Source organism: Esox lucius, chromosome 7 (genome assembly GCF_011004845.1).
Source record: "Esox lucius isolate fEsoLuc1 chromosome 7, fEsoLuc1.pri, whole genome shotgun sequence".
In the NCBI taxonomy this organism is placed as follows: Eukaryota; Metazoa; Chordata; class Actinopteri; order Esociformes; family Esocidae; genus Esox; species Esox lucius.
This window is the reverse complement of record NC_047575.1, coordinates 8,898,121-8,925,497: the sequence shown is the minus strand read 5'-3', so window position 1 is coordinate 8,925,497 and position 27,377 is coordinate 8,898,121. Positions and strand designations below refer to the sequence as shown.

Sequence of the window (27,377 nt, the reverse complement as noted above, 5' to 3'; positions counted from 1 at the left end):
TTTGAAATCTCTAATTTATAGTGTTTCAAATCTCCCTGAAGATGCTGGGGTTTGCCAGCCTTATTTTTTCTGGAGAAATGTCTTCAGTTTCATCTCTCCATCAGAGAATGTTGTAGGATAACTGGTTTATGTTGCTTATCTTTGAGGATATTGAATGATAATTGTGGGATGGGTCAAACACAAACTTTATTCAGTTACGAGCAAGCAATGGACAGAGGTACAAAAGCTATACAAATTAATGTGTTCTCAAACATTTACAAGTCAATGATACAATTGTCTCAATGTTGATATATTTTGACACATACTTCATTGTACTGTCATGGAGGACCATCTGATCTTGCAATTGAAATGTCACATACAACATTTTTACATAACATCTCACTCAGTGGGAATTCATTGACATGATTTAATATACATTACCTGTATCTATTTTATCATGGCTTTAATAAGTGAAGAAGATTAAAATAGATATTTTCATTGCATAATCAAGTTTATACACAAGAGAGGAAATCACAAAATAGATTTTCAAAACCACTGAGAGTAATCTGAGTTGGAGGGCTGAGCCCTAACTAGCTAACAATAGGACACATTTTTCTCAACTCTGTAGAATTTTATTTGTTGTTTTAGCTGCCCATATGTCACAAAAAAAGTATTTAATAATTATTATTAGTCAATAATGGAGTGAAATAGAAAGATTTAAGTAATCGCTAATTCCCTAGGAAATATAATCTGATATTTTTCTTAGTCTTTCCTCTTCCTGTAAACTTTATATTAATACTGGTCATATGTGACCATTCTCACAAAACAGTCTTGCCTAATGACCGTATGTTTAATGACACGGAGGCTACCTAAATACTATCTTTCATAGGCACTGTCAATATTCCACCTACTGTGATATGAATGAAGCATACGCTAGTCTACAATATGTCTTAAGGGTCGAGATAAACAGAGGACCCATGTGTGTCACCAAAGCATCTGTTCCAGCATGGGCAGAGCCATTGAGGCCATCGTCATGTTAATATAGTCATTAGGAAGGATCAGCCAATGACCAATCGGGTCATCGGGATGAATCAGCCAATAAAGTTGAAATTTGTGGATGTCTTCAATGAAAATTAGTGCAAAAAAAATCAGGAAGCAATTAGTGTCAATTGTCTTGTCTTCTGTCAGGGACAGAATTACAATATTTCATTTTTCAGGCTCAGGGATCTAGCAACAATTTGGTTACTGGTAAGATACTTTAAAGTCTAGGCCACCTGTCGCTCCTCTAAGTCCTCTGATCATCTCTATGGTCTTAATCTATATACTCTTCAAAAAGTTCACAAATGAAAACTGGAGTTGTACATGTTACCATATGGGCCTGCAATTGGCCAAATGTGCCAGTTAATTAAACAGTATGTAGTACGTACATCAAGGATCCACAATGCACAATGATTCCGAGTGGGGCATGGAAATGTTACAGAAGATCTATGTGTTTACATCTCTGCAATGGCAGGAAGCATGCAGGCCCTGATTCTGGCTTCTCTCCAGGCTGTGCGACATTCGGCGATCCAGCTTGATACCACTGTGTGTTTGTCTAAGTAGCAAGGGCACTTCCCCCTTTCACCTGCCGAAACCCTGTACAAGTTGTTCTGGAATCTCCAGGAGAGTGAGCTGGAGGCGTCAGGTTTCTGCTGCTCTGAGGAGACTGTCTGCGGCTGAGCGGGGTCAGAGGTGGGCTTCTCTAGGTCAGCGGGGTCCACGAGGCTGAGCTCAGGGCAACTGATTTTCCGTTGGGTCGGGGGTAAGGAACACATGCCTGGGAAGCTGTCGGTGTGTATCTGGGGTTGTTGCCGATGCCGGTTGCTTCCTCTCCCCTCATTTCTCCAGCCCTGTGAGCTGTGGGAGTGAAGGGTGGTCGAGAAGAGTGCCTCCCCGTGACCGTAAAGGTACTCCAGGGGATCAGAGACACTGGGCACCCCTCTGGGGGAGGACCGACCTGAACCGACACACACCTCTCTCTCCAGGCCACTGCACTCACCGCGGCTATTCTCCTGCTTCAGCTGTGGGCGGTGGCCAACCTGGGAATTCAATGGCTGATGGGGCGGTGCAGGGTTCCTCAGTCTGTGGAGCCTCAGACAAGGCCTCAGAGATGCCAGGGAACCCATGGCGAGGATGTCACAGTCGGGCTCGGACTGGGGGAAGGTCGGGCGGGCGAGCTGGCATATTGACAGGACGTAGTCGTGGGTAGACAACGATTGGGCCTGGCCGTGGTGTGGGAGGTGGCGGCTGTTGGCCTGGTTCATGTCCTGGACAAGTTCTTCGTAGCCCTCCCTGATGGTGGGCAGGCCCCTTTTAGCCTGAGGTCTGGAGCGGGGACGCATGCCTGGGAAACAGGTGGGAGGTATAGGCTGGTCAGTCTCCAGGAAGAACTGTGGAATGACCAAGAGTTGTTGTTTTGCGAAGTGAATGTTAAAATGTTAACATTTCCAAGAGATGGATCGACTGATGAACTTATGTTCATTTCTATTTAAGTTCAATGCAGGCAATATGTAAATGTGTTTATGCTAATGAATTGAATATTTGTATATATGTGATAGTGCGTATGTGTGATTGGTAACAGGAAATCTGAGCCTGTCTCCATGGTAACCTCACTAGTCACATCTCTGCGTGTGCTCAAATTACAATGCATTTGAAGACAAATGTGTGAATCCCACCCAACCTCCAACATATACATTACACCCACCCAATAACCCCACCCAAAAACACAAAAACAAGCTAATACACATATTATGTATGGGTTAAAACATATTTACATTGGGTAAAAATACTAGCTTTGTGTGAAGGTACAACATTAAACGTTACCAGATCATCATGCCCCTCCCTATCCTTCCAATGTTATCAGTGGGCTCAGACTGACAGACAATTGAACAGCCAACCAGTGTTACCAACCTACATTACAGATAGGGGCCAAGTGCATGCGCATAGCAAAACAAATCCCCATTATATAATCTTGTCTCCTGTCCTAAAAATATCTTAATTTTATGCAGCATGTCAAAAACAAGTCATGACGTAGAATATATTTCTTCAACATATCCCTCAGGGTGGCAAATTACTTAGCTCAATGCAATAATAAGCACCTCAGCTATTACATTGAGCATAAGTGCACCTGCTTTTTACTATGCCAGTTTACTATTGCCTTTCTGTACACACAGTTATGATGTAACCATTCAATATCCTTAGAGCACATACAATAATTATTTTAGGTCTGCGTGTTCTGTGTTCAATGGGGCAGAGCTTCCTACCTGGGTCTACGTGTTTCAGTTGATGTCGTTTTCTTTTTTCTGTTGCCTCTCTCGCCACCTCTAACCAAGCTGCCACAGAAATCTCTGCGCCTCCAACCGCCTGGTGATCTCCAATCTCTCTCCGGCTCCAGCTACAAAAAGGAAAAAAATGTTTTATCCCCACCCCTTTTGCTCTCTCTCGTTCTCTCTCTTTCCCACTCCCCTCCCTCTCCTCTCTGGCTAAAAATAGTACCTCCATCTCATTCTGTGCCCGAGTGCAGTCATGTGCCAAATTGATTTTATTGATGTACAAAGGCCTAGGAGACACAGGAAAAGGGATAAGGAGCAGAGGAGAGGAGGTTAGACAGAGGGAGGAAAGAGGCTGCATCTAGAAAAGATCAGAGGAGGATGGAGCTGAGAGAATCAGAGGAGGACGGAGCTGAGAGAATCAGAGGAGGACGGAGCTGAGAGAATCAGAGGAGGACGGAGCTGAGAGAATCAGAGGAGGACGGAGCTGAGAGAATCAGAGGAGGACGGAGCTGAGAGAATCAGAGGAGATTGCGAAGAAAAGGATGAGCGCACAAGAGATGGATCCTCTACTTCATGATTTTTTCCAGGCTAAGCATGGCAATAAAATGTCATTGCTGCACATTAAATGCTTACACGCAAATACTTGTCGTATACATTTCTTGGCATCCCTTGCTATATTTTCATTTCATTGAAGTCATCATAAGAGAAAACCTCTCCATGGGTGGACAGGTGAATGTCGGACAGCGCTGCCTTTTATTGTTGTGTTCCAGCAACTCCTCGTAGATGTTTGGAGTTCTAATTACTCAGTAGTCATTGTTGGCTGCCAAATTGTTCAGCTCAAGTGCGTGTCTGCCAGCGAAAATGTCCTGGTTAAACAAGCAGTGTGATAATGAGCAGAATGACTTGGCGCAAACTGCATCTGAGGAAACATCTCGTATCTGTGGTGGCAATGTTGCAATGAGGCAATGCCATTATTACAAATTTGACCTTAGGAAAATTGTGAGGAAGCGTAAAACTGGGTAAAAAATACAATATAAAATAAATATACTGTATATGTCTGTTGACTTGGCTTTAATTTGCAAGAGGACTTCAGAGTGGAGTAACTTTGATTGTGTGAAGTGTTCACCTCCTGCTTGAGGGTCAGGCATGCACAAGCTGACTGTAAAAGGGAAAAGGGAGGAAAACAAACATACAGCGCCTGCACAAATTATTCAGACACCTTATTTTCTGTGCAGACAATACCCCATAATGACAAAGGAAAAAAAAAAAATCAGGAAGTTCTGCCAATTCATGGAAAATGAAAAACAGAAATATCTAGTGTACATAAGCATTCAGACCATCTGTCATGAGACTCCACATTGAGCTCAGATGCATTGTGTGTCCTTTGATCCCCCTTTTGTTGAACTTGAATAGAATCGGCAAAGTGGCAAATGGAATTTATAATAATAAGTGTGTGTACAGTTGGCAACCTATCCAAGTTGACTGTCAACCTTTACACTGCTGCAACTACACCAGTGCAGTGGTGTTTCTAGGAAAGTTTTACATGGGGTGGCAGAAGGGTGGCAAGCTGAAATTCAAGGGTGGCATATCATTCTACTGTTGGTGATGTCCACTTCACTTATACAAATCCAGCTACTGAAAATGGACACTGTAATATCTTGCTAATAAATATCATACATGTTCTACACTTTGATGTTTATGTGTTCAAAGTTTGGTATGAGTCTTTCAAGTATGCAAAATCTCTAAGTGTTGAGAGTTCCCTAAGTATTACAGCGAGGAAAAAAATATTTGACCCCTGCTGATTTTGTACGTTAGCCCACTCGCAAAGAAATGGTCAGTCTATAATATTAATGGTGGTTTTATTTGAACAGTGACAGAAAAACAACAACAGAAATCCAGAAACACACATCAGAAATGTTATAAATTGATTTGCATTTTAATGAGTCAAATAAGTATTCAACCCCTATCAATCAGAAAAATTCCTGGCTCCCAGGTGTCTTTTATACAGGTAACAAGCTGAGATTAGGAGCACACTCTTAAAGGGAGTGCTCCTAATCTCAGTTTGTTACCTGTATAAAAGACACCTGTCCACAGAAGCAATAAATCAATCATTTTCAAAACTCTCCACCATGGCCAAGACCAAAGAGCTGTCCAAATATGTCAGGGACAAGATTGTAGACCTACACAAAGTTGCCAAGCAGCTTGGTGAGAAGGTGACAACAGTTGGTGCAATTATTCAGAAATGGAAGAAACACAAAAGAACTGTCAATCTCCCTCAGTCTGGGGCTCCATGCAAGATCTCACCTCGTGGAGTTGCAATGATCATGAGAACAGTGAGGAATCAGACCAGAACTACACGGGAGGATCTTGTCAATGATCTCAAGGCAGCTGGGACCATAGTCACCAAGAAAACAATTTGTAACACACTATGCCGTGAAGGACTGAAATCCTGCAACACCCGCAAGGACCCCCTGCTCAAGAAAGCAGGGGATCAAATCATATTTTTCCTCATTGTATATATGCAACTTTCAAATTGAGGCAAAAGATGCCGTATTTTACTAGGACACATTGTTTATATTATTCTGCCAAGTGCAGAAGCATAAATTAATTCATCCTGAAAATAAATGCCATATATTGCTTGAAATAATACACAAACACTAAATATAGGCTACTGAGGTTATAGAGTAGTAATTTAATACACTAACAAAAGTAAAATTACAACTGTTAATCACGTTTTGATAGGAGGTTTTCAGATGTTTCGATGGGAGGTTTTCAGACTTCTAAATGGGAGGTTTTCCGACCTCTTGATGGGAGGTTTTCAGACATTTTGATGGAAGGTTTTCAGACCTTTAGATAGGTTTTCAGACCTTTTTAATAAAACCTCTAAATCCACGTTAAAAACTTTTCACATGCCTGTGACTGAGCGCTTAAACGTAACCAACTTGTTTAGCCTTACAGCTTTTATAGCTTCATATGTTTTTATTTTGTTTTTACTCTATTTCCATTCTCTTATTCTATGTTTGATTATTATGTTTGATTATTATGATGTTGTATTTTTATATGTATGAATTGTATGAATTGTGCTATATAAATAAACTTGCTTGCTAGATAAACCTTAATTTTCTCCACAGATTAAATTAAACATTTTATTATCCATAGCAAACAACATCAACATTGTTCAATGCCCCTTTGCTAGCTATCAGGACAAGCATTACATGGCAATGATGCCAAGCTACTTCATCTGCATATTTGCTAACTCACAAAATTTACTAATAATATTGACGATTGCATTACATTAACTAGTAGATAGTCAGACACATCTAAAAAATAACTAGTTGTATTGTATATTTAGTAAACATGTGTAGCAGTACCTTCTTTCATTACTGATAGGCTAGTCTAGTGCAATCCTGACTGCTTAGTTGCACAGAGCACCATGGGTCAACGCCTGGTGTTTTCACTGGAAGGGAGGGGTGTCACGATGGTAGATATGGAGACGGAGCCAAGCGCTGAAGTTCGTGTGTTTCCCCCTTTTATTAAACAAAAATAAAGAAGAAACTAAACTGAGTGCCGGGCACTACGATAAGTCCAATGGGGCAGGGGCACAGGAGCACAGGAGCACAGGGGCACAGGGGCACAGGAGCACAGGAGCACAGGGGCACAGACCGGTGTACATAAAATATACACACACAATGACCAACCAGGACAAGGAGAAAAGGGCTGAACTAAATACACTGAGAAACGAGGAGAACAGAAACAGGTGGGGGCTAAAACACAGGTGAACTGAATATACCGTTTAACAGAAACAAGAACAGGAAAGACCATACAAGGACAAGACAAGGAAACACAGAAAACACGAAGTGGAATGGCCCCTTCAGGAAGGGACCATTACAGTACCCCCCCACAAAGGCGCGGACCCCTGGACGCGCCCAAACGCCCAAAGGGGGGGACGGGCAGGGCACCAAGGCGGAGACACGGCCCCAGGACGGGGACCAGGGACTGGAACACAAGGGAGACCCCCAGCAGAGCCCCGATCCGGCGGCCCCAAGGACCCAGGAGCCCCAGCCGGGACAGCCGGTGGCTGGTCGGGAGCAGGGACAGCCGGGAGGCGGGAGCAGGGAGAGCCGGGACCAGGGAGGGTCGGAGGCGGGCCGGGACCATGCGGGGCGTCGGGAGCCGGGGAGGCCGGCGGAGGTTCGGGAGCCGGGGAGGCCGGCGGAGTGTCGGGAGCCGGGGAGGCCGGCGGAGTGTCGGGAGCCGGGGTGACCGGCGGAGTGTCGGGAGCCGGGGTGACCGGCGGAGGTTCAAGAACCGGGGAGGCCGGCGAAGGTTCAGGAGCCAGAGAGACCAGGGGAGGACCGGCGGCCGGGGGAGCCGGCGAAGGTCTAGGACTCGGCGGAGGTTCAGGAGCCGGCTGAGGGTCAGGAGCCGGCTGAGGGTCAGGAGCCGGCTGAGGGTCTGGAGCCAGGAGAGCCGGCTGAGGGTCTGGAGCCAGGAGAGCCGGCTGAGGGTCTGGAGCCAGGAGAGCCGGCTGAGGGTCTGGAGCCATGAGAGCCGGCTGAGGGTCTGGAGCCAGGAGAGCCGGCTGAGGGTCTGGAGCCAGGAGAGCCGGCTGAGGGTCTGGAGCCAGGAGAGCCGGCTGAGGGTCTGGATCCAGGAGAGCCGGCTGAGGGTCTGGATCCAGGAGAGCCGGCTGAGGGGCTGGAACCAGGAGAGCCGGCTGAGGGGCTGGAACCAGGAGAGCCGGCTGAGGGGCTGGAACCAGGAGAGCCGGCTGAGGGCCAGGAGCCGGAAGAGCCGACGTAGGGTCGGTGGCCGGTGGAGGGTCGGTAGCCGGCGGAGGGCCAGAGGCCGGGAGAGCCGACGGAGGGTCGGTGGCCGGCGGAGGGTCAGAGGCCGGGAGAGCCGACGGAGGGTCGGTGGCCGGCGGAGGGTCAGAGGCCGGGAGAGCCGACGGAGGGTCGGTGGCCGGCAGAGGGTCAGGCTGAGGAGCCGGCTGAGGAGCCGGAGCAGGAGCCGGCGGAGGACCAGGCGGAGGAGCCAGAGCCGGCGGAGGAGCCGGCTGAGGAGCAGGAGCCGGCGGAAGAGCCGGCGGAGGAGCCGGCAGAGGAGCAAGGGCCGGCGGAGGAGCCTTCTGAGGAGCAAGGGCCGGCGGAGGAGCCGTCTGAGGAGCAAGGGCCAGCGGAGGAGCCGGCTGAGGAGCAAGGGCCGGCGGAGGAGCCGGCTGAGGAGCAGGGCGACACCTGGGCAGGAGAGGGCGCCGCGGGACGAGGCGGCGACACCTGGGTAGGAGAGGGCGCCGCGGGAGGAGGTGGCGGCGGTATCCAGGCAGGAGAGGGCGCCGCGGGAGGAGGTGGCAGCTCCAGGGCAGGAGAGGGCGCCGCGGGGCGAGGCTGCCAGTCACCGGCAGGCTCGGGCCACCAATCCTCCTGGGGCGGCTCGGGCGGACCCTGGGCAGCAGGGGGAGCTGGCGGACACTGGGCAGCCGGGGGAGCTGGCGGACACTGGGCAGCCGGGGGAGCTGGCGGACACGGGGCAGCCGGGGGCGCTGGCTGCCTCTCCAGGGCAGCAGGGGGCGCTTTAAGGCCAAACTCCTCTTCCAGGAGCCCGAGGAACACTTCAGCAGACACACACGGGATGTCCCCTCGGTCCCATAGCTCTCCTGCCCACTCGAGTGCCCGACCGGTGAGCAGGGAGAGCACCAAGGGCTCAAAGCCGGTGGCGAGACAGGTCTTGTTGCCCTGAAGATACTGAAAGACCTGCTCTAAAAAGGGGAGTAACCGTTCAGGGGAGCCGTTGTACCTGTCGGGCATGGGTGTGTCCACTACGGATGAAGGAGCAGGGAGTGGGACGGCAACAGGCCGCGGAACAGGAGCAGGGGCTGGGGCAGGTAGCGGAGCTGGAGCAGGGACCGGGGCAGGCCGCGGGACTGGAGTAGGGACCGGGGCAGGCCGCGGGACAGGAGGAGGGACCGGGGCAGGCCGCGGGACAGGAGGAGGGACCGGGGCAGGCCGCGGGACAGGAGGAGGGACCGGGGCAGGCCGCGGGACAGGAGTAGGGACCGGGGCTGGCCGCGGGACAGGAGTGGGTAGCGGGGTGCGCCGAATGGCCAGCCTGCTACCACGCCAGCCCACTCGGGGAACCTGGGGAATGAGACCGGGTGCCGACCGGAATGGGTCTCTGGTGGTCAGTTCTCTGCGTCGGCTTTGCCGTGGCTGACGCGGGCCTGCGCTCGGTGAAGGCCACCGGGGGATCCAACGGTCCAGGGGGTGACGGTAGGGGTCTTCTGCTGCCTCCTTTTTGGTCGGTTGGTCATTCTGTCACGATGGTAGATATGGAGACGGAGGCAAGCGCAGAAGTTCGTGGGTTTCCCCCTTTTATTAAACAAAAATAAAGAAGAAACTAAACTGAGTGCCGGGCACTACGATAAGTCCAATGGGGCAGGAGCACAGGGGCACAGGGGCACAGACAGGTGTACATAACATATACACACACAATGACCAACCAGGACAAGGAGAAAAGGGCTGAACTAAATACACTGAGATACGAGGAGAACAGAAACAGGTGGGGGCTAAAACACAGGTGAACTGAATATACCGTTTAACAGAAACAAGAACAGGAAAGACCATACAAGGACAAGACAAGGAAACACAGAAAACACGAAGTGGAATGGCCCCTTCAGGAAGGGACCATTACAAGGGGAGCAACACGGTGACAGGAGCAGGAGGACTCCAGGACTCAAACATTTTACGGGGAAGGGAAGGGGGCGGGGGCTCAAAGATATGGAACGGGTTACCATAGAGATTAACAACGAGAAGAAGAAAAAATATAATACAATTCAATAAAATAAAATATGAATATATTATAGCAAAGACTTCTGACAACTGGGGTCGCGAGTGGGGTGGCAAGGCATTTTTGTAGGGTGGCAACTGACATCTCCTGTTCAAATATTTCTCCTCCAAGACTCAAGTGATTGGTTCTGGACAGAGAGTGTAAGATTACTCATGCTCCTGTTCTGACAGAGGGAAAAATGTGTGGAACTGGTGTAAAATTACTGTGTACTCTATATACTCATATCCTACAGACCCAAAGCAAACACTGTATGTTGGCAGGTCACAAGTAAAGCCCTGCAAGGGCAATATTAATGTTTGAATTTATTGGGTTCAGTATCACCAAATGCTTTCAAGCAGTTCATGGAATTTAACAGTTTATGACTTCTGTAACATGACCAAATACAAAACAGTCATGCTAAAAGTAGAAAATAGTAAGAAGGCAGACTGAGCGAACAAATTAAAATAAATAATATACAGTGGATATAAAAAGTTTAACAGTTTATGACTTATGTAACATGACCAAATACAAAACAGTCATGCTAAAAGTAGAAAATAGTAAGAAGGCAGACTGAGCGAACAAATTAAAATAAATAATATACAGTGGATATAAAAAGTCTATACACCCCTGTTAAAATGCCAGGTTTTTGTGATGTAAAACAATGACACAAAGATAAATCATGTTTTTTTTCACTTTTAATGTCACCTAAAATGTGAACAATTCAATTGAAAAACAAACTGAAAACTTTGAGGGGGGAAAATGAAAATAAAAACCTTACAATAACCTGGTTGCATAAGTGTGCACACCCTCTTATTAGTGGGGATGTGGCTGTGTTCAGAATTAACCAATCACCTTCAAACTCATGTTAAATAGAAGTCATTACACACCTGCCATCATTTAAAGTGACTCTGATTCATCACAAATAAAGTTCTGCTGTCCTAGTAGGATTTCCTGACATTTTCTCCAAAATTGATGAAAAGACAAGAGGCCTACAGCAACATTAAAGGAACTGCAGGAATTTCTGACAAGTACTGGCTGTGTGCAATCTCCTGTATTCTTCATATGAATGGGCTATGGGGTAGGGTGGCAAGATGGAAGCCTTTTCTTACAAAGAAAAAGATCCAAGCCCGGCTGAAGTTTGCAAAAACAAACATCAAGTCCTTTTTGGCCATAATTCCAAAAGGTATGTTTGGTGCATAAACAACCCTGCACATCACCCAAAGGACACCATACCCACCATGAAGCATGGTGGTGGCAGCATCATGCTTTGGGGCTGTTCTTCTTCAGCTGGAACCGGGGCCTTAGTCAGGGTGGAGGGAATTATGAACAGTTCCAAATACCAGGCAATTTTTGCACAAAACCTTCAGGCGTCCATTAGAGGGCCCCTTCTGAGGGCCTTCTTTCTTAGGGCCCCTGATAGGTCTTTAATCTTGACATGATGATTTACCATACTTACAAGAATCTTGGTATTTGCTTAGAACAGTCACTTTCTTTCCAGACCCACAACAGCCACCTCCAGTCTTAAATTTAATCTACAATTGATTTCCTGTTTTGCAAGAAAGCCTCCTTTACCTGTGCTGAAAAACACAGTCCTGTAAAAATTTTCATCCTACCAGTACTAGACTTTGATGATGTAATTTGCAGATTTGGCACTAACAGCCTCCTCAATATATTGGATGTAGTTTATCACAATGCCGTCCACTTTGTCAAAAGTACCGGCTACAACACTCACCACTCTGATATTTATGCTCTGGTAAACTGGCCATTGCTGTGCACAAAACGACTAACTTACCTGTACTTATCACCACTTTATCTCTGCAAGGTCCTCAATATCTCTCTACCCGATTTGGGACCAATGCGTTAGACACTGCACTCCACCAACAACATCAAAACAGCAAATGAGAGAATATATTTTGGAAAAAGATCCCTCCAGTAGTGTTCCAGAGACTCGTAAAATCTTTGCCAAGGAGCACTGAAGCTGTTCTGGCAGCTCATGGTGGCCCAACACCTTACTGAGAAATGGGTGCTGGTTGTTGGAATTTTGGCAGCTGTTCCAGCACCAACCATCTCCAGGCTATCCTCATCCTCTGTCTTGTAGCCTTTCCTGCTTCATATTCTGTTCTGGCCTCCACCCGAGCTGCTCCCTAGGAGCCTTTAAGCCTTTAAATGCCTCCTATGACGAGGTCCTAAAGGGACGCATGTGTGGAGTGTCTGGGCAGGTCCAGCTGGTGGCTTCTGGAATCTTTACCACAAATATGTATCACCACACATGGTGTAATTATTGGTGTCTTTTATTGATCTTAACTCTTTGCTTTTGTCCCATTGTAGATAATTTATTTTGTGTACTCTATGTGTAACTTTGTCTTGTCACTCTCTTTCTTTTGGCTCGGTTGTCATCACAAATGAGAATTGCTTCTCAACCGGTGGACCTGGTAAAGGTGAAATTAACACATTCTTCTTGACAGATTTCTTCCAGGATGATCAGGTTGGTTGGGTAACACTTTTGGACAGCAATTTTCAAGTAGTTGCACAGATTCTCAGTACGAATGAGAAAAGTACTTGGACTGGGCCACTATAGGACATTCACCTTTTTGCTCTTGAGCCAGTCCAATGTTGCTTTGACCTAGTGCTTGGGATCATTGTCCTGCTGGAACTTGACTTTGGTCCCAAGCTCATTTATGTATTAGCAGATGGAAGCAGGTTTTCTTGTAATATTTCCTTGTATTTCCTTCAATTTAACAACATGCTTAGTTCCTGCTGATGAGAATCACCCCAGCATCTATCTTAGTCTCATCTAACCACAAAACCTTTTTCTGCACATCAATGCTGGGTCACTCATACTTCTAGATGCTAATTTTGAACAAACAGCTTCTTTCTTGCCACTCATCAATTCTGGCCAATTCAATGCAGATCCCTTAATATGATGGATCAGTACATCAAGACTCTACTCCCATCCACTTAACCCTGTAGCAAATTCAAAGTTATTGTTGGCATATCTTTGGCTCTAAAGCTCTAACTTATTAGAGCACTGATTTTTGAAAACTTGCCTTCTCCTGGCTCTCTTGGTGGTGTGTGATGTACCTTCCATTACTTGATTATAGTAGTGATTCCACTGTGATTGCTGTGATATCCAGGACATTAGCTTGTATTCATCCTACTACTGCCATCAACAGTTGCCTCATCAATAAAGATAAGTGAGCCAGTTGTAGTGACAACAATACATGCCCAAAAACATAACACCCCGTCCACCTTATTTCACAAACAGTATAGATTGTTATGCCAGTTCCTTTTTTCACTTTCCTCATCTTTACTCTGATACATCTTGACATTTGTCTTATCTTTCCACAAAAACGTATTCAAGAACACTTCATGCTCTTTTCTGTATTTTTAGCCCACTCTCTGTTAGGCTAACTAATGTTTTTGCATCTTGTAGTCCAGCCTCTGTGGTTCCGCAGGTAAAGTCTTCTGTGAATGATACATCCACTCCTATGTCCTGGATAGTATTCCCGATCTGTCAGACAGCTCTTTGTTATTTATTCTTCATTTTGATGAGCATTCTTTGGTCATCCACTGAGTTCCTTTTTGATCTACGAGGTCAATTGCCATCGAAGAGTTAACCAGTCCTTTTCTGTACTTTTAATATACCAAAACATTTGATGTTGGCAGCCTAAAGTTTTGGCTATGTCTCTGATTAATTAATTCTGATTAATCTGCAACCTGATGGTCAGACTGAATTGCTACTTCTTTGATCCTCTTGTAGTCAGACACCAATAACTGACTCCACTTATAAAGCCTAGGATCAAAACTAGACATTGACAACCCTCTTGTACATGCACTATTGATGCAAACACACCAGCCTAATAAGAAACAGCTTTGAAGCCAGTTGTCCAAATACTTTTTACACCATTAAATGGAGGCACTTTGTGCACAATGGGCTGTTATTTCATCCGATATAGATTAAACAAGTTGTCCTTTTTATGTTAAAGCTGACACCTACTTGAAACACAAGGTCACTGTATAATTTCAAATGCAAAGTGCTGTAGTACAGAGCCAAAACAAGTTATTTATCACTGTCCAAACACTTATGGATTGCAGTAGATATAGGTCACATTTATAACGTTCACATAACGCCAGTTTTAATTTCTCCGGTTTTGGTTGGTTGAATGGCTGGTAAAAACAGAATATATCTTCGATAATATTACCCCAGTATTACCCCAATAGGCTTTTATTTGTCAAATGCACCGAACAACACAGCCAGGACGAGTTGCACCGAATAACTTTTACAATAATTGTTTAATAGATTAGGCAAATATTTGTTAGATAGCAGTAACATGGCGCTGCCTTCAAGATAAAACATTATATGGAATTAACCACAACATTTGAGGAGAAAAGGTGTGTTGGGAAGCACTCTGCCAAAGGATGATTATTTGCATTTGACGCGGCCACATCAACTCCGTCCATACAGGTAGGCCATGTGATTCTGCTTGCTTTGCATCTCTGAAAATTGTGTTCATTGGTTATCATTGGCTGCTGACATAATTTACGTTAAGCTAAGAGTGGAGGTTTATAATAACATTTTATTTCTTTTATTTGCTTTTTGAAAATATATTACTAGTGGCCATAATAATCGCAGGTTACGTTCGCGCGGATAAATCTTATTTCTATGCGGGTGTTCACGATTGCAAACGTGCATTCGCATGCTGGGGGTTTCTACAACATTCTGTTAATTATAATGACTGAATATCTGACAGACCTTTTGCATGTAATGAGATGTAGCCCAATCATATTGAAGTGAAAAGCAATGGTTTAGAAACCCATTTCCAAAGGCACTGTAGCCTACACAACACCTCATATGGTAAAATGCAAATTCCGTTTTTGGCCAGCTTTGTAAACTCTAACATTGATTGATCCCGCAAAAGCTGTTCTGTTGGTTATAGGCTATTCCTATTGGTTTACCAATGTCTCTTAATATGAAAGTAAACAGATTACATTACCGAGTTTGAGTAATCAAAAGGTTACGTTACTGATTACAAATGTGGACAGATAACTTGTAACTGTAATGGATTACATTTAAAAAGTAACCTACCCAACCCTGATTATAGCAGATGTTTAGCAGGTCAGCTCCTAAACAGCATATTGGACTGATCTCAACACCATCCAAAGAGCAAAACAAAAGCAGGGAGGGCAGTCGTCATACCAGGCAATTAAAGTAATCTTAGTACATGCTCTTGATTGTGTATCTATAGAAGTTTGTGAGGTCCTCTGGACATGCCACATCTCTTTAACAGCCTGAGTGACTCAATTGCACCTTCTTTACCACAGTGGCATGTGGTTGCACAATTTTAGGCAGTGGGGAACCGTCAGGGGCCTAAGGATAGATACAAATCAATTTTTATGTATTATAATTTGCAACTTTGTTTTCATTGATTTAATCTTTTTTGTCTAAATTGTAATGATCTTCTGATTGAATTTATTGGAAAAAGAAGGCATAATATCCAAGAGAGAAAAAATGTTCTAGAAATGATCTAGCTGGGATCAACGCTCATTGGCTTGGCCCTCAGGTTTTAAATAGAAGGTGCCAGCCAAGGCCATTGACCCTTATTGTGTTAGTGTCATGGGCTATTTTCCATTCAGCTTAAACACTCCCAAGAAACTCCACGACACAGCTGATTAATTTCCATGAAATTTACTGGGAATTTTGTGAAACTGCAATACAATACAATGTATATATTATTAATCAAACCCAAATACACAGTATCAGTGTAAATAGCATCGAAAAGCTGACAGTGTAGCCTGTATGATAAACACAATCAAGCTAGTGAAAAAACCAGCAGCAATAAAGCTAACTTAGCCTAGCACAAACTACTTAGCCTAGCACAAACTACTTAGCTTCTTAACAGTCTCAATAATCTTACAAAATTAAAATTGAGCAATAACCTAATGGTGTGAGGATGAGAGGCGATTCCGGATCCTATGACACTGGGATGAGCTGTCTAGCATTCATGATTGCAGCTACCTCAACCATGAGTGTGGTGAGAACCTCATGTGTCAGGTGAGACCTGGTCCAAAGACATGTGTCCATTGGTCCAAAGACATCTACACCTACGTAGGTGAAAGAGGTGCTACTTGTAGTCGTTCTGCTGGCATAGATGCCATTTACTGGTGTTCAGTCTTTCCCCTCAGCTTTCTACAAGTGATACATCTGTGAAACAGACTGCCGATGCAGCGTTTAGCTCCCACCAGCCAGAACCCTGCTGCTCGAATGGCGCCTTCATTCAGATGTCTTCCTTGGTGTTTTAATGCTTCGTGATAGTGAGACACAAGCAGGGTTATGAGATGGTGCTGGCCAGGAATGATGATGGGGTGAGTCTCGTTCCTGTTCAGATCTGACAATCCAATCCGACCTCCCACTCTAAGAAGTTGATCTTGGTCCACGGTGGGGTCCAATTTCCACAGGCTGCTGGAAGATGGGATGTTAGATCCTGAGTTAATACACTTAATATCCTCTGTATAGCACTCATTCTGGACACTCTTCACAATGCACACTTTGGCCCTCAACAACTCTTCCTCTGTAGAGCGACAGATATGCCACCCCTGAAATTCATTCTGGGTGGAGTGGGCAAAGGAACGAGCCACTTGGATGAGATGCGCTATGGCTGTGAGGAGATTGCTGAACTTGGAGAAACGTTCCAAGTGTTGTGGGTGTACCACATCTCTGGTAACGTGTGAGACTTGTCACCACCTGGGGACGCACTTAGGAGTCGGTGACAGGGTCAATAAGGTTATAGGTCTCTTGAAGCGCAGATGAATGCAAAGATGCATCACGGAGAAAGGCTGGTCCTTTGAGCCAAGTTGTGCTGCTGAGCAAGGCTGGTGTCACAGTTCTTGTCCCAATGTCAGCTGGGTTGAGGTGCATTGGAACGTACTTCCACTGGCCGGAACAAGGCGATTGATGGATTTGTTGGATCCTGTTGTGTACGAAGACATAAAATCTCCTTGACTGGTTCTGGATGTACCCTAACACCGCCTTGCTATCTGTGTAATAGGTGATGTTGTCGAATATCGTGTCCATCTCTGTGACTACTATCTCGGCAATCTCGATGGCGAGTACAGCCGCACAGAGCTCAAGTCTTGGGATAGTTAAGCCAGGCTGGGGGGCCAACTTTGCCTTCCCGAAGGCAGAGGCAACCTCAGTCTTTTCTAGGTGGTTTGTCATCCTGATGTAGGCAAGACACAGAGTTCTCTTCTTAGCGCACCTGCAGTGGAGAAGGACGTTTAAGGGTGTGGTATCTGAAGCCCCACTAGGTCTTGGAGTGACTGTTTTCATCTAGTCCACTCAATCTCCATGTCTTTGGGAAGAGGTGAGTCCCAGTCCTCTGGTTGTGTGGTGAGTTCCCTGAGTATCTGTCTTCCATGAACCGTGATGGGTGCGAGGAACCCTAGAGGATCGTAGAGGCTATCCACGGTTGAGAGTACCCCTCTGCGAGTGAACGGCTTCTTGTCATCTTTGATTTGAAACATGAAGGTGTCTGTGCGCATGTTCCAGAAAAATCCAAGGCTACGTTGGATGGGCAGATCATCAAAAAAGAGATCTAGGCTGTTGACGTCCTTGGCGCAATCTTCGGATGGGAATGCTTCGATGAATGCTGGTCGGTTTGAAGCAATTTTGTGCAGCCTCAGGTTAGAAGCCGCAAGCATCTTCTCAAGGACGCTGATGGCCTCTTCCTCTGTGTTGAAGGACTTAAAGGCGTCATCTCACAGTCAATCTTTTTTGCTTCTGCTATGGGCTATTTTCCATTCAGCTTAAACACTCCCAAGAAACTCCAGGACACAGCTGATTCATTTCCATGAAGTTTACGGGGAATTTTGTGAAACTGCAATACAATACTATGAGATGTCTATATTATTAATCAAACCCAAATACACAGTATCAGTGTAAATAGCACCGCAAAGCTGACATAGCAGTGTAGCCTATATGATAAACACAATCAAGCTAGTGAAAAAAACCAGCAGCAATAAAACATAAAGCTAACTTAGCCTAGCACAAACTACTTAGCTTCTTAACCGTCAATAATCTTACAAAATAAAAATTGAGCAATAACCTAATGTTACACAATGAGAAATACTTACAGACGTTGCCTTAGCAAAAAGGGAGAAGGAAAAGCGATCGACTCAGAAACTGACGACGGGTAGAGCTCACACATTCCTGTAGCTAACTACCGCATGGTGATTTTACTTCCTGTTTCCCAACATGCACTGGTTCTACATTACGACGGTTACAAAGATAAACCAACCACACTGAACTGCTGAAACAAAGTAGAAAACACATTTTCAAGCAGCGGGTTAGTAAACAGCGATGACATTTTGTGGGCGGAGCCAAACTGGTGGCAGAAAGTGACAGTAACCTCTTTACTACATAAAAGAAAATAGATTATTAGAGTAGCATTTTGGAATGACAGTATAGTCAACAAATCACATATTGTTTTGTAATAGGTGGGACAATTGTATGATGCCTCAAGCCCCTCTAGAAGGCCTACTGTAAGTCTCTAATTCAGAGCCAATAGTGAGCCTTATCTTGTTTTCTCATGCTTGAGCCTAGCTAGCTGGCTAGCTTTTTGCAGTGAGTGTATGTAAGGATGGCGATAGCCTGGCTGTCAGCCCTGGCTTTGATTTCAATCGAAAATAACTTATTTCGGATTTAAAATCAAGCTACATGAACCTGCCATTATCCATTTCATAAAGAAGGACAGGAGAATGGACTTCATTGTTAAAGGATAATCATAATGGTGAGTGAACTTTTTGTTTTCATCTACAGCTTGATTTTTTGTCTAGTCTATATCATTTTAAATACAATTTGTAAAATATTATTTCAACATTAGATCACTGGTTGTGTGGTAAAAAAAAAAAGGTAAAGATCTTGCAATTGGAGGTGGGTACGTGACATTTGTTGTTGTGGTATACTTATATTGCTGCATGCTGGAGATTGAACATTGAATACAGCGCAACTTTTTTCTCTCTGACAGCATATACCAGAGGTTCCCAAACTAGGGGTTGCGACCCCATGCGGGGTCACCTGATATGAAAACGGGGTTGGGGGAGAATGTTTTACAATTGACTCTCATAGCTGCAAATAAAAAAATAACGATTCTATAATTTTTCTTCACAAGGTTTGGGTTGCGAGAATTTTTTAGATATTGAAATGGTGTCGTCTGCCAAAAATGTTTGTGAACCCCTGGCATATGCTGTCCTTGGTCTTGAAACAATGTGAGAAGTTGTGTGGTTGAATTTATTACGCCACTATTTGAGTGAGTGTTTTAATAAATTTTTCTTTGAAGTGACTCAACCGTATTTTCTTCTAATGTGGTTCCTACTATTGATATTTGCAACCGTTGTGTACGTCAGCTGCTTCTGTGAGACACAGCTGAGGCGTGGCTTAGGACCGTTTGACTCTGTCATCAAAGAACTGCTTCTCCTACAAAGTTCTGCAAAAGTAATAGTGCTCATGTCATGCTCTGTATACACAGGCATCCGGGTTCACTGTGTATATGATGGAAAGTCCAGACAGTGCTCCCGCCGATTCCCCCTGAGTACGCAGACTTGGCCGTGTTTTTTTCCAAGGCTAAGGCCACTGTATTGCCACCACACAGAACGGGGGATTGCGCGATAAATCTTGTTGACGGAGCCGCACTCCCTAAGGGTCACGTGTACCCACTGTCCCGCACAGAGACAGTGGTGATGGCCGCGTATGTCGAGGAGGCAGTGGGTCAGGGGTATATTAGGCCCTCCCAGTCACAGGTCTCCTTGAGTTTCTTTTTTGTGAAAAAAAAGGAAGGTGGTTTGCGCCCGTGCATCGATTACAGGGCGCTGAACATGATCACCATCCCGTTCAGCTACCCTCTTCCTCTGATCTCTTCGGAGGTCCACTTTTTCACGAAACCGGATCTCAGGAGCGCCTATAACCTGGTGCGCATCAGGGAGGGGGATGAGTGGAAGAGAGCGTTCAGCACCACCTCCGGCCATTATGAGTATTTGGTTTTGCCGTATGCTTTGATGGATGCCCCATCAGTCTTTCAATCCTTAATCAACAATGTGTTCAGGAAAATGTTATGCGAAGGCGTGGTGGTGTGTATCGATGACATCTTGATATACACGTCTACACGTGCTGAGCATGTCTCGTTGGTGTGCAAAGTGCTTGTTAGACTGCTGGAGCGTGACCTGTACGTGAAGGCCGAGAAGTGTCTGTTCTTCCAGTCGTCTGTTTCCTTCCTGGGGTATCGTTTTTCCAGCGCAGGTGTGGCTATGGAGGAGCATCACATTGACGCTGTGCGTAATTGGCCGACCCCGACCACGGTGAAGGGAGTGCAATGATTCTTAGGCTTCTCGAATTACTCCTGGAAGTTTATCCGGGGCTTCAGCCAGGTCGTGGCTCTGATCAACTCCCTTTTGAAGGGTGGGGCGACCCGGTTGTGATGGTTAGAGGCTGAGCGGGCGTTGTTGGAACTGAAACATCGTTTCACCGGCGCTCCGGTCCTGGCCCATCCTGACCCGTCGCTCTAGTTCATCGTGAAGGTGGACGCGTCCGACTGTGGGCTCGGTGCCATCCTCTCCCAACGGACGGGGAGTTGTTACACGCTACGTCCCTGTGCCTTCTTCTTTCAGAAGCTCAGTGCGGCAGAGCGGAATTACGACGTGGGTGATAGCGAGCTGTTGGCCGTGGTTGGCACTGGTTAGAGGGTGCCAAACACCCTTTCCTCGTCTGGACGGACCACCGCAACCTGGAGTACATGCGGGTAGCGAAGAGGCTGACCCCTCGCCAGACACTGTGGGCTATGTTCTTCACCCGGTTTGTTTTCACTTACCTACAGGCCGGGGAGCAAGAACGTCAGGGCCGACGCGCTGTCCCGTCAACATGACACGGAGGAGAGGCCAGTGGATGATGCTCCCGTGCTGCCGACGTTGTGCATCGTGGCGCCGGTGGTGTGGGAATTGGACGCGGACATCACTCGAGTGCAGTGTGACGATCCCTCTCCGCCCGGTTGTCCTGAGGGCTGCGCGTATATGCCGGCGTCTGTCTGTGACCGACTCATCTACTGGGCGCATACATCTCCCTCCTCCGGTCATCCTGGTATCGGGCCGACGGTGCGCGCCCTGGCCAGTTAGTACTGGTGGCCCACTTTAGCCAAGGGTGTACGTCTCTTCCTGCTCGGTGTGCGCCCAGAGTAAGGCACCCCTTACACATTCCACAACGACCATGGTCCCACCTTCCATCGACTTCCTTACCGAACTCACCCCTTCAGAGGGCCATACCACCATCCTGGTCGTTGTGGACCGTCCTGCTGCCTCTTACCTCTGCCCGGCCTTCCCACTGCCCTACAGACAGCAGAGGCCCTGTTTTCACACGTCTTCCTGCACTATGGGACATAGGCGCCGATTTATGTTTTCCTCCGTGGGTGCTCATAGGCGCACGCCATTTATATATATATATATATATATACACACACCTATATATACCTATATATACACACCTATATATACCTATATATACACCTATATATACATATATAAACGCACTACGCAGACCTATTCATTTACTTATTAATAAAGCCGTAAAGTAGATCTTTCAAAATTTACCACTTATCACAAATACAGGATTGGAGATGAAAAGTTTAACTGACACGTAGGCCTAACCGCGTTCGTGGGAAAATTAATGTTTTGCGCTATTATCTAAATATCGATAAAAACAAACGACACATATAGTTTCTGGGAGTTTCTCCCTAATTTCTGCTACAAGTTTTTGATAGTGGCATTTTTTTTTTAGGTTAGAATCCATTATTCCTATAGGCTAATTATTGTTTATTTTATGAATTTAATAAAGAACTCGTATTAGCATATGTCCAAACGATCCAGCTACCTTTATGTCCATTTGTTTTTCCTTTTTTAAACCGTAATTGAAAAATGAAAAATGAACGGTTGTTGTAGGCTATAACGCAAAGTTGAACACCAAAATTTGCAAATTTGAAAATATTCACAATTTAATATGGAAAACATGTTGATTTTACTGGTTTTCTAAGGCCAAATTAGAACCTGGATTTGATATTTTTCCCGCAGTGTTGAAGAGGGCTATAGGCCTATAGCCTGTGTCTCTGGAACCACAGCCCACAAGGTGAGGTGAGGTATAGGCTAATGAAAATAAATGTGTCGAATTTGTTTGTTTTAAATGGGCATTTCAAGCTTTAGCCTACATTAGACTACTACAGGCTATTTTGTTTCTGTTCTCACGCTCCAGTTCACAGAGATAATGAAAGCGCGTCTGATTGTTTTATTTTATTTTACAAAATAGCCTACGTTTTCTTGTTATTGTGAGTTTACACAAATAAAAGTAGTTGCAAATAATGTATTATTATTTTCTGTATAAGGTTGTTTCAGCACTTCGCGAATGGACAGCAACTCTGTCACACAGTAAAAGTTAGATTTGTTGACTCACCATTGCAGTTAATTCTTCAGGAGGAACGTGTCTCTGCGTACAACAGTGCGCTTGATGAAATTATCAGCGATGATGTCCAGGTCCTGCTGTCGAGCCACTTCTTTGTGAGAGTTCATTATGACGATGTGATTTAGTCGGGCTTGCCCCATTGTTGACCGTAGATACGTTTTCAGTCAGTGCATCCCAGAAAATGACCTCTCTGAGCAGCAAGATGTTACAGGGACAGTTAGAGCCAGTTTCAAAAGCTTTGTTACTTCTGGTAGTAACGTTCTCAAGTGCTCGCCTCCATCTCCTTTCATGAAATCATATATATCTTGAAAAGTTTTAAGATGAATACCTTTCTGTTTTGCCAAGTCCAAACACATGTCTCTATGCAATGTCAGCCTGCTTCCATCCATATCATCTTCATAGAACTGAATAATGTCTTTACAGTTTGCTTTCCCGGTTACAAAATCTTCAACATCTTGCATGTGTTTGAATACAGAAGGATTAAATCTACAGTTCAAAGATGCTGATGCTGTATCCATGAGCTCAAAGTACTGCTGTCGGTACATTGCCTCTGGTGTTTCAAAACTGTGCGCTGCACCTCCACTGTCCAATCGTCGGGGGATTCTTCTTAGTCTGGGCACATTTGGGCTATCCAAGTCAAGGACATGCGCTTCTGCTGTAGTATTTTTCCAGAATTCTTGGAATCCTTCACGAAGACACTTTGTCTTCTCTTAGTGTGTCAATCAACTGCCTAGCTTTCTGTAGGTGCAGCTGGCTGTTTTGAAGTGCAACATTGACTGTTTCCATGCGAGAGAAGATTTTCAGCATGAGTTTCAAGGAGAAAAATGTGCTAAATTTTAGCAGGTGCATTAGAAGACCGTTTGCTTTCCCTCCTGCCTCTCCCCTTTCTTTTTCACACCGGTACTCCAGGAATTCCAGCAGCACACTGTAGTTGGATGCAATAGAAAGTAACAAGGCCGTTTTCAAGGTCCATCTGGTAGGGCACAGAGGTCTAAGAGATGAACCAGGCCAGTCGCTTTGGTGAATTTCTGATGAGCGTGACCAGGTCACGTATATTTGTCAAAAAGTTGCGACATGCGGGTATGTTTTCAGAGACATCATGCACAACCAAATTCACAACATGTGCGGTGCAATGGATGTACTGTGCTCCAGCGCCTGCATGCGAGCCTGCAGACCTGTTCGAATACCGGACACATTTGATGTGCCGTCATAGCACTGTCCTCTGCATTTATTGACTGGCAGGGCGAATCTCATCAGAACGTCTTTTAAAAGCTGAAAAAGTGTGTCTGCTGTTGTTTTTGATGTCTCATAAAATCCTAAGAAATGTTCTTCTGGCTCCAGATTTTCAGTCACATAACGTAAGCAAACAGACACTTGTTCTTTGACCGTAATATCGGTTGTCTCATCCATAATTACAGAGAAAACCCAGGCAGACTGTTCTTCTCCAATTAGCTTTCTCAAGACATCATGAGCCATCATTTCAATCATCTCGTTTAGGATGTCATGAGAGAGCCACTTGCTCTCCTGACGAGCCACCCATGACTTTAATTCTGGGATATCTTTAGCACGCACATATAGCATCTGCATTAAATTGGACTCTTGGTAAATTTTTCCTCTAATGGCCACTCCCTGACAGGAAAGAAATTGGAGAGTTGAAAGAATAGCCAGCAAAGCGATTCTGGCATCAGCCATCTGCTTTTGTTTACCAGCAGAGAGTGAAGCAGCAACATTAACACCTGCATTAGTAGCTGCCATAATGCTAGCGGCAGTGCGATGCAAATAGCATTTTTCATGTGATCGAAATCGTTCGAGTGCTTTAGCCCAGCTCGAAAAACCATCTTGAGTGAAAGCTTTTAAAGATTCTTGGTCGTGGGTTGATGATGGAAGAGGGACATTCATGTGTTTAGCTGTAGTACAGATGTTACAAAACACTTTGTTTTTAATGGAGTCATAAGTTATCCATGAGAATGTTTCTTTCCAACTAGCCTGATATGTCCTTCCCTTATGCCATCGTCCATCTTCACTGCAACTCCTAGCCTCGCAAGTTTAATTTTAAATGAATGTAGCCTACTGGCGGACTGGCGGTCTGGCACACGTGGGTGCTCGTGCTCGGTATTTTCGTGGGTGCTCGCTATTTTCCGTGGGTGGTCGAGCCCCGGAGCACCCACGGTATCGGCGCCTATGCTATGGGGTGCCCGAGGACATTGTGTCTGACCGGGGTCCCCAGTTAACGTCTAGGGTTTGGAAGGCGTTCATGCAGCACCTGGGGGTCTTGGTCAGTCTGACCTCAGGCTACCAGGACCTCGGGCTATCAGTCTGACCTCGGGCGCGTTAATCAAGAAGTTGGCAGGTTCCTTCGGTCGTACTGCCAGGACCGGCCGGGGGAGTGGGTGGAGTTCCTGCCCTGGGCGGAATACGCCCTGAACTCCCTTCACCACTCCTCCACGGGGATTTAGCCGTTCCAGTGCGTACTGGGATACCAGCCGGTCCTGGCACCCTGGACCCCAAGCCAGACCGGTACCCCTGCAGTGGACGACTGGTTCCGGTGGGCGGTGGGCACGTGGGAGGCCATTAAGGCTCGCCTCTGGCTCGCTGTCCGCTGCCAGAAGAGGGGCAGGGGGGGTACTGTGACGACTGCGCCCTCTGCTGCCTCTCCTCCCCCTGCAGCAGGCAGGCTCCAGCGGTCGACGTCACCGGTCTTCTAACACCACCGCCCATCTTATCTATTCATCTCACCTGTTGTCTTGTTTAGCGCACCTGGTCCTCATTCTCATCATTCCCCCCAGTATATATGTTCCCTCTGCTTCCCCTGTCTTTGTGTGTTATTGTCTCGCCATTCGTGGGCGTATGTTAGTGCTTCCTAGTATTAAAGAATACAAAATGTTTTCCAAACGACTCCACGTCTCCTGCTCCTCGTCATTACGAAGCCCTGACAGTCAGGGCTGTGACCTACTCCCTTGTCGGGCGTCTCTCATTGAACACAGTGCACACACAGTGAACAGGGAGTATGGGAGGAGGCAGAGAACACATTCTACGACGGGCCCTAGAGTGTCAGTGCAGAAGGAGTCAAAAGGTCAAGGATCCAGTTGGGCAGGGCTGAGTCCTCCCCAAGGTCTCCCAGCTTGACGAGCTCATGTGAGGAAGGCAGCAGTATACTGGCCATTGTGTGAAGTGGGTTTAAAGGGACATTTCACTGCTGCTCAGTTTCCCTATGTACATATGTTCATTAATATGGTATTAACATATCATGTCTCATCAAAATTGAAAATGTCCTCACACAATGGATTTTTTATTTATTTAACCTTTTTATAACCAGGTTAGCCACATTGAGATTAACAAGCTCTTTTTCAAGAGGGACCTGGCCAAAAATAGCAGCACATAGAAGTACTTCAGATACAAGTGTTTCTGCATTATGCTGGTAGAAATGAGCAATCTACATTTTCTGGTTATTAGCAAATCACAATATCCAGAATTTATAATGAATTCCTAGAGATGTTCAATCATCAGATGACAAAAAAGAAATTGCAATAAGCTACCTAGCCCTGAATCAATTCTAGTGGTGGATTTTCCTCACTTTAACATGTGTGCTGGTGATTAGAATTACACACTGTTTAAAAAATAAATCATAAACATTCACTGTAATGCACCCTGTGATCTGGGAAAAAAAAACTGTGATTCTGAATTGAATAATGCTCACATAAAATCCATCTTGATTAATTATACTGTTAAGCAGATCAATGGGTCTTCAAAAACACATCCTATGACCTTTCCTTTTCAAACAGCCTAACCAACAAGTATGCCCCGGTTTTCCCATAAATGGGTCTTGATAACAACCAGTTATCTATCACCCAGAAAAAGCCACTGCTGGAGATCTTTCTGTGGAAATGTCACACATCTTTCAACAACATCAAAGGCAGTCTCCTCGGATTCTCTCTCACTACAACAAAAGCCAATGCGATGCACGTCAATACGGCATGCACCACAGCTGACATTTATATATAATTCTAAACCTAGTGGTTCAAATCCTGAATGCTGCCAATATTGCCAATAAACCATGGTTAAAAGCTGTTTGTTAGGCACAACACAGCACAGGGTGCCTATACATTGGCAATATATCACAAACCCCAGAGACATAATTAGGGCAGTAAAAATAAATCGGCCAATCAGCATTCAGGATTCAAACCCCCTGGTTTATAAGAGACTGTATACCAATGGTATGATATCACATCACTATTTACTGCACTAATTGCGTTGGTAACTGGTTTATAATATAAATAATGCATCTTGGGAGTTAGTGGTATATTGGCCATATACCACACCCCCTTGTACCTCATTGTTGAATTGCCTAATTGTACCTCATTGTATTGTTGAATACTTGTTGCTGATTGGCTGGTAGTTAGTATTAGAATGCACATTCATTTCTGATATACAGGACAGCTGGAGGTCTTCAGGGCAGAAATACGTGACACCTAATCATCCCATTAAAAGGCTACAAAACCCTTATATATTTACAAAGCGATAAAAGATTAATCAAATGAAGGACTGTCTCATCTATAGCAACCAAAACATGAGAAAGGATTTAAATTACTTGCAGCTGGAGTTGAGGATGAAGATGAGGTTTCAAGGTTCACCCAGCACAAGCAACAGTGTGGAACTGTGACGGTGGGAGGCTGTAAAGGTGAGGCAAAAAAGAAAGGAAAACCAAAACGAGGAATAACAATCAATAGTTCTATTACTTGTTTTCTTTAATAGCAATCCAACAGCAC

At 45.4% G+C, this 27,377-nt stretch overlaps 1 protein-coding gene across 2 annotated transcripts; it reads right to left on the bottom strand.

Moving 5' to 3' along the window:
- Positions 1 to 168: 168 nt before the first annotated feature.
- si:dkeyp-72g9.4 lies at positions 169 to 18,414 on the bottom strand. 2 transcript variants are annotated; one of them, XM_010895195.3, is made up of 3 exons: positions 18,249 to 18,414; positions 3,282 to 3,412; positions 169 to 2,362 (listed from the first exon to the last, which is right to left on the bottom strand). In XM_010895195.3, exons 1-3 carry the CDS (start codon positions 18,320 to 18,322, stop codon positions 1,473 to 1,475), a joined length of 1,095 nt encoding a protein of 364 aa, XP_010893497.3. In that variant the 5' UTR covers positions 18,323 to 18,414; the 3' UTR covers positions 169 to 1,472. The 2 variants fall into 2 exon arrangements, with proteins under 2 accessions (XP_010893497.3, XP_019903448.1); XM_020047889.2 differs by lacking the exon at positions 18,249 to 18,414 and having other exon boundaries at positions 169 to 2,408; positions 3,282 to 3,389.
- Positions 18,415 to 27,377: the final 8,963 nt, after the last annotated feature.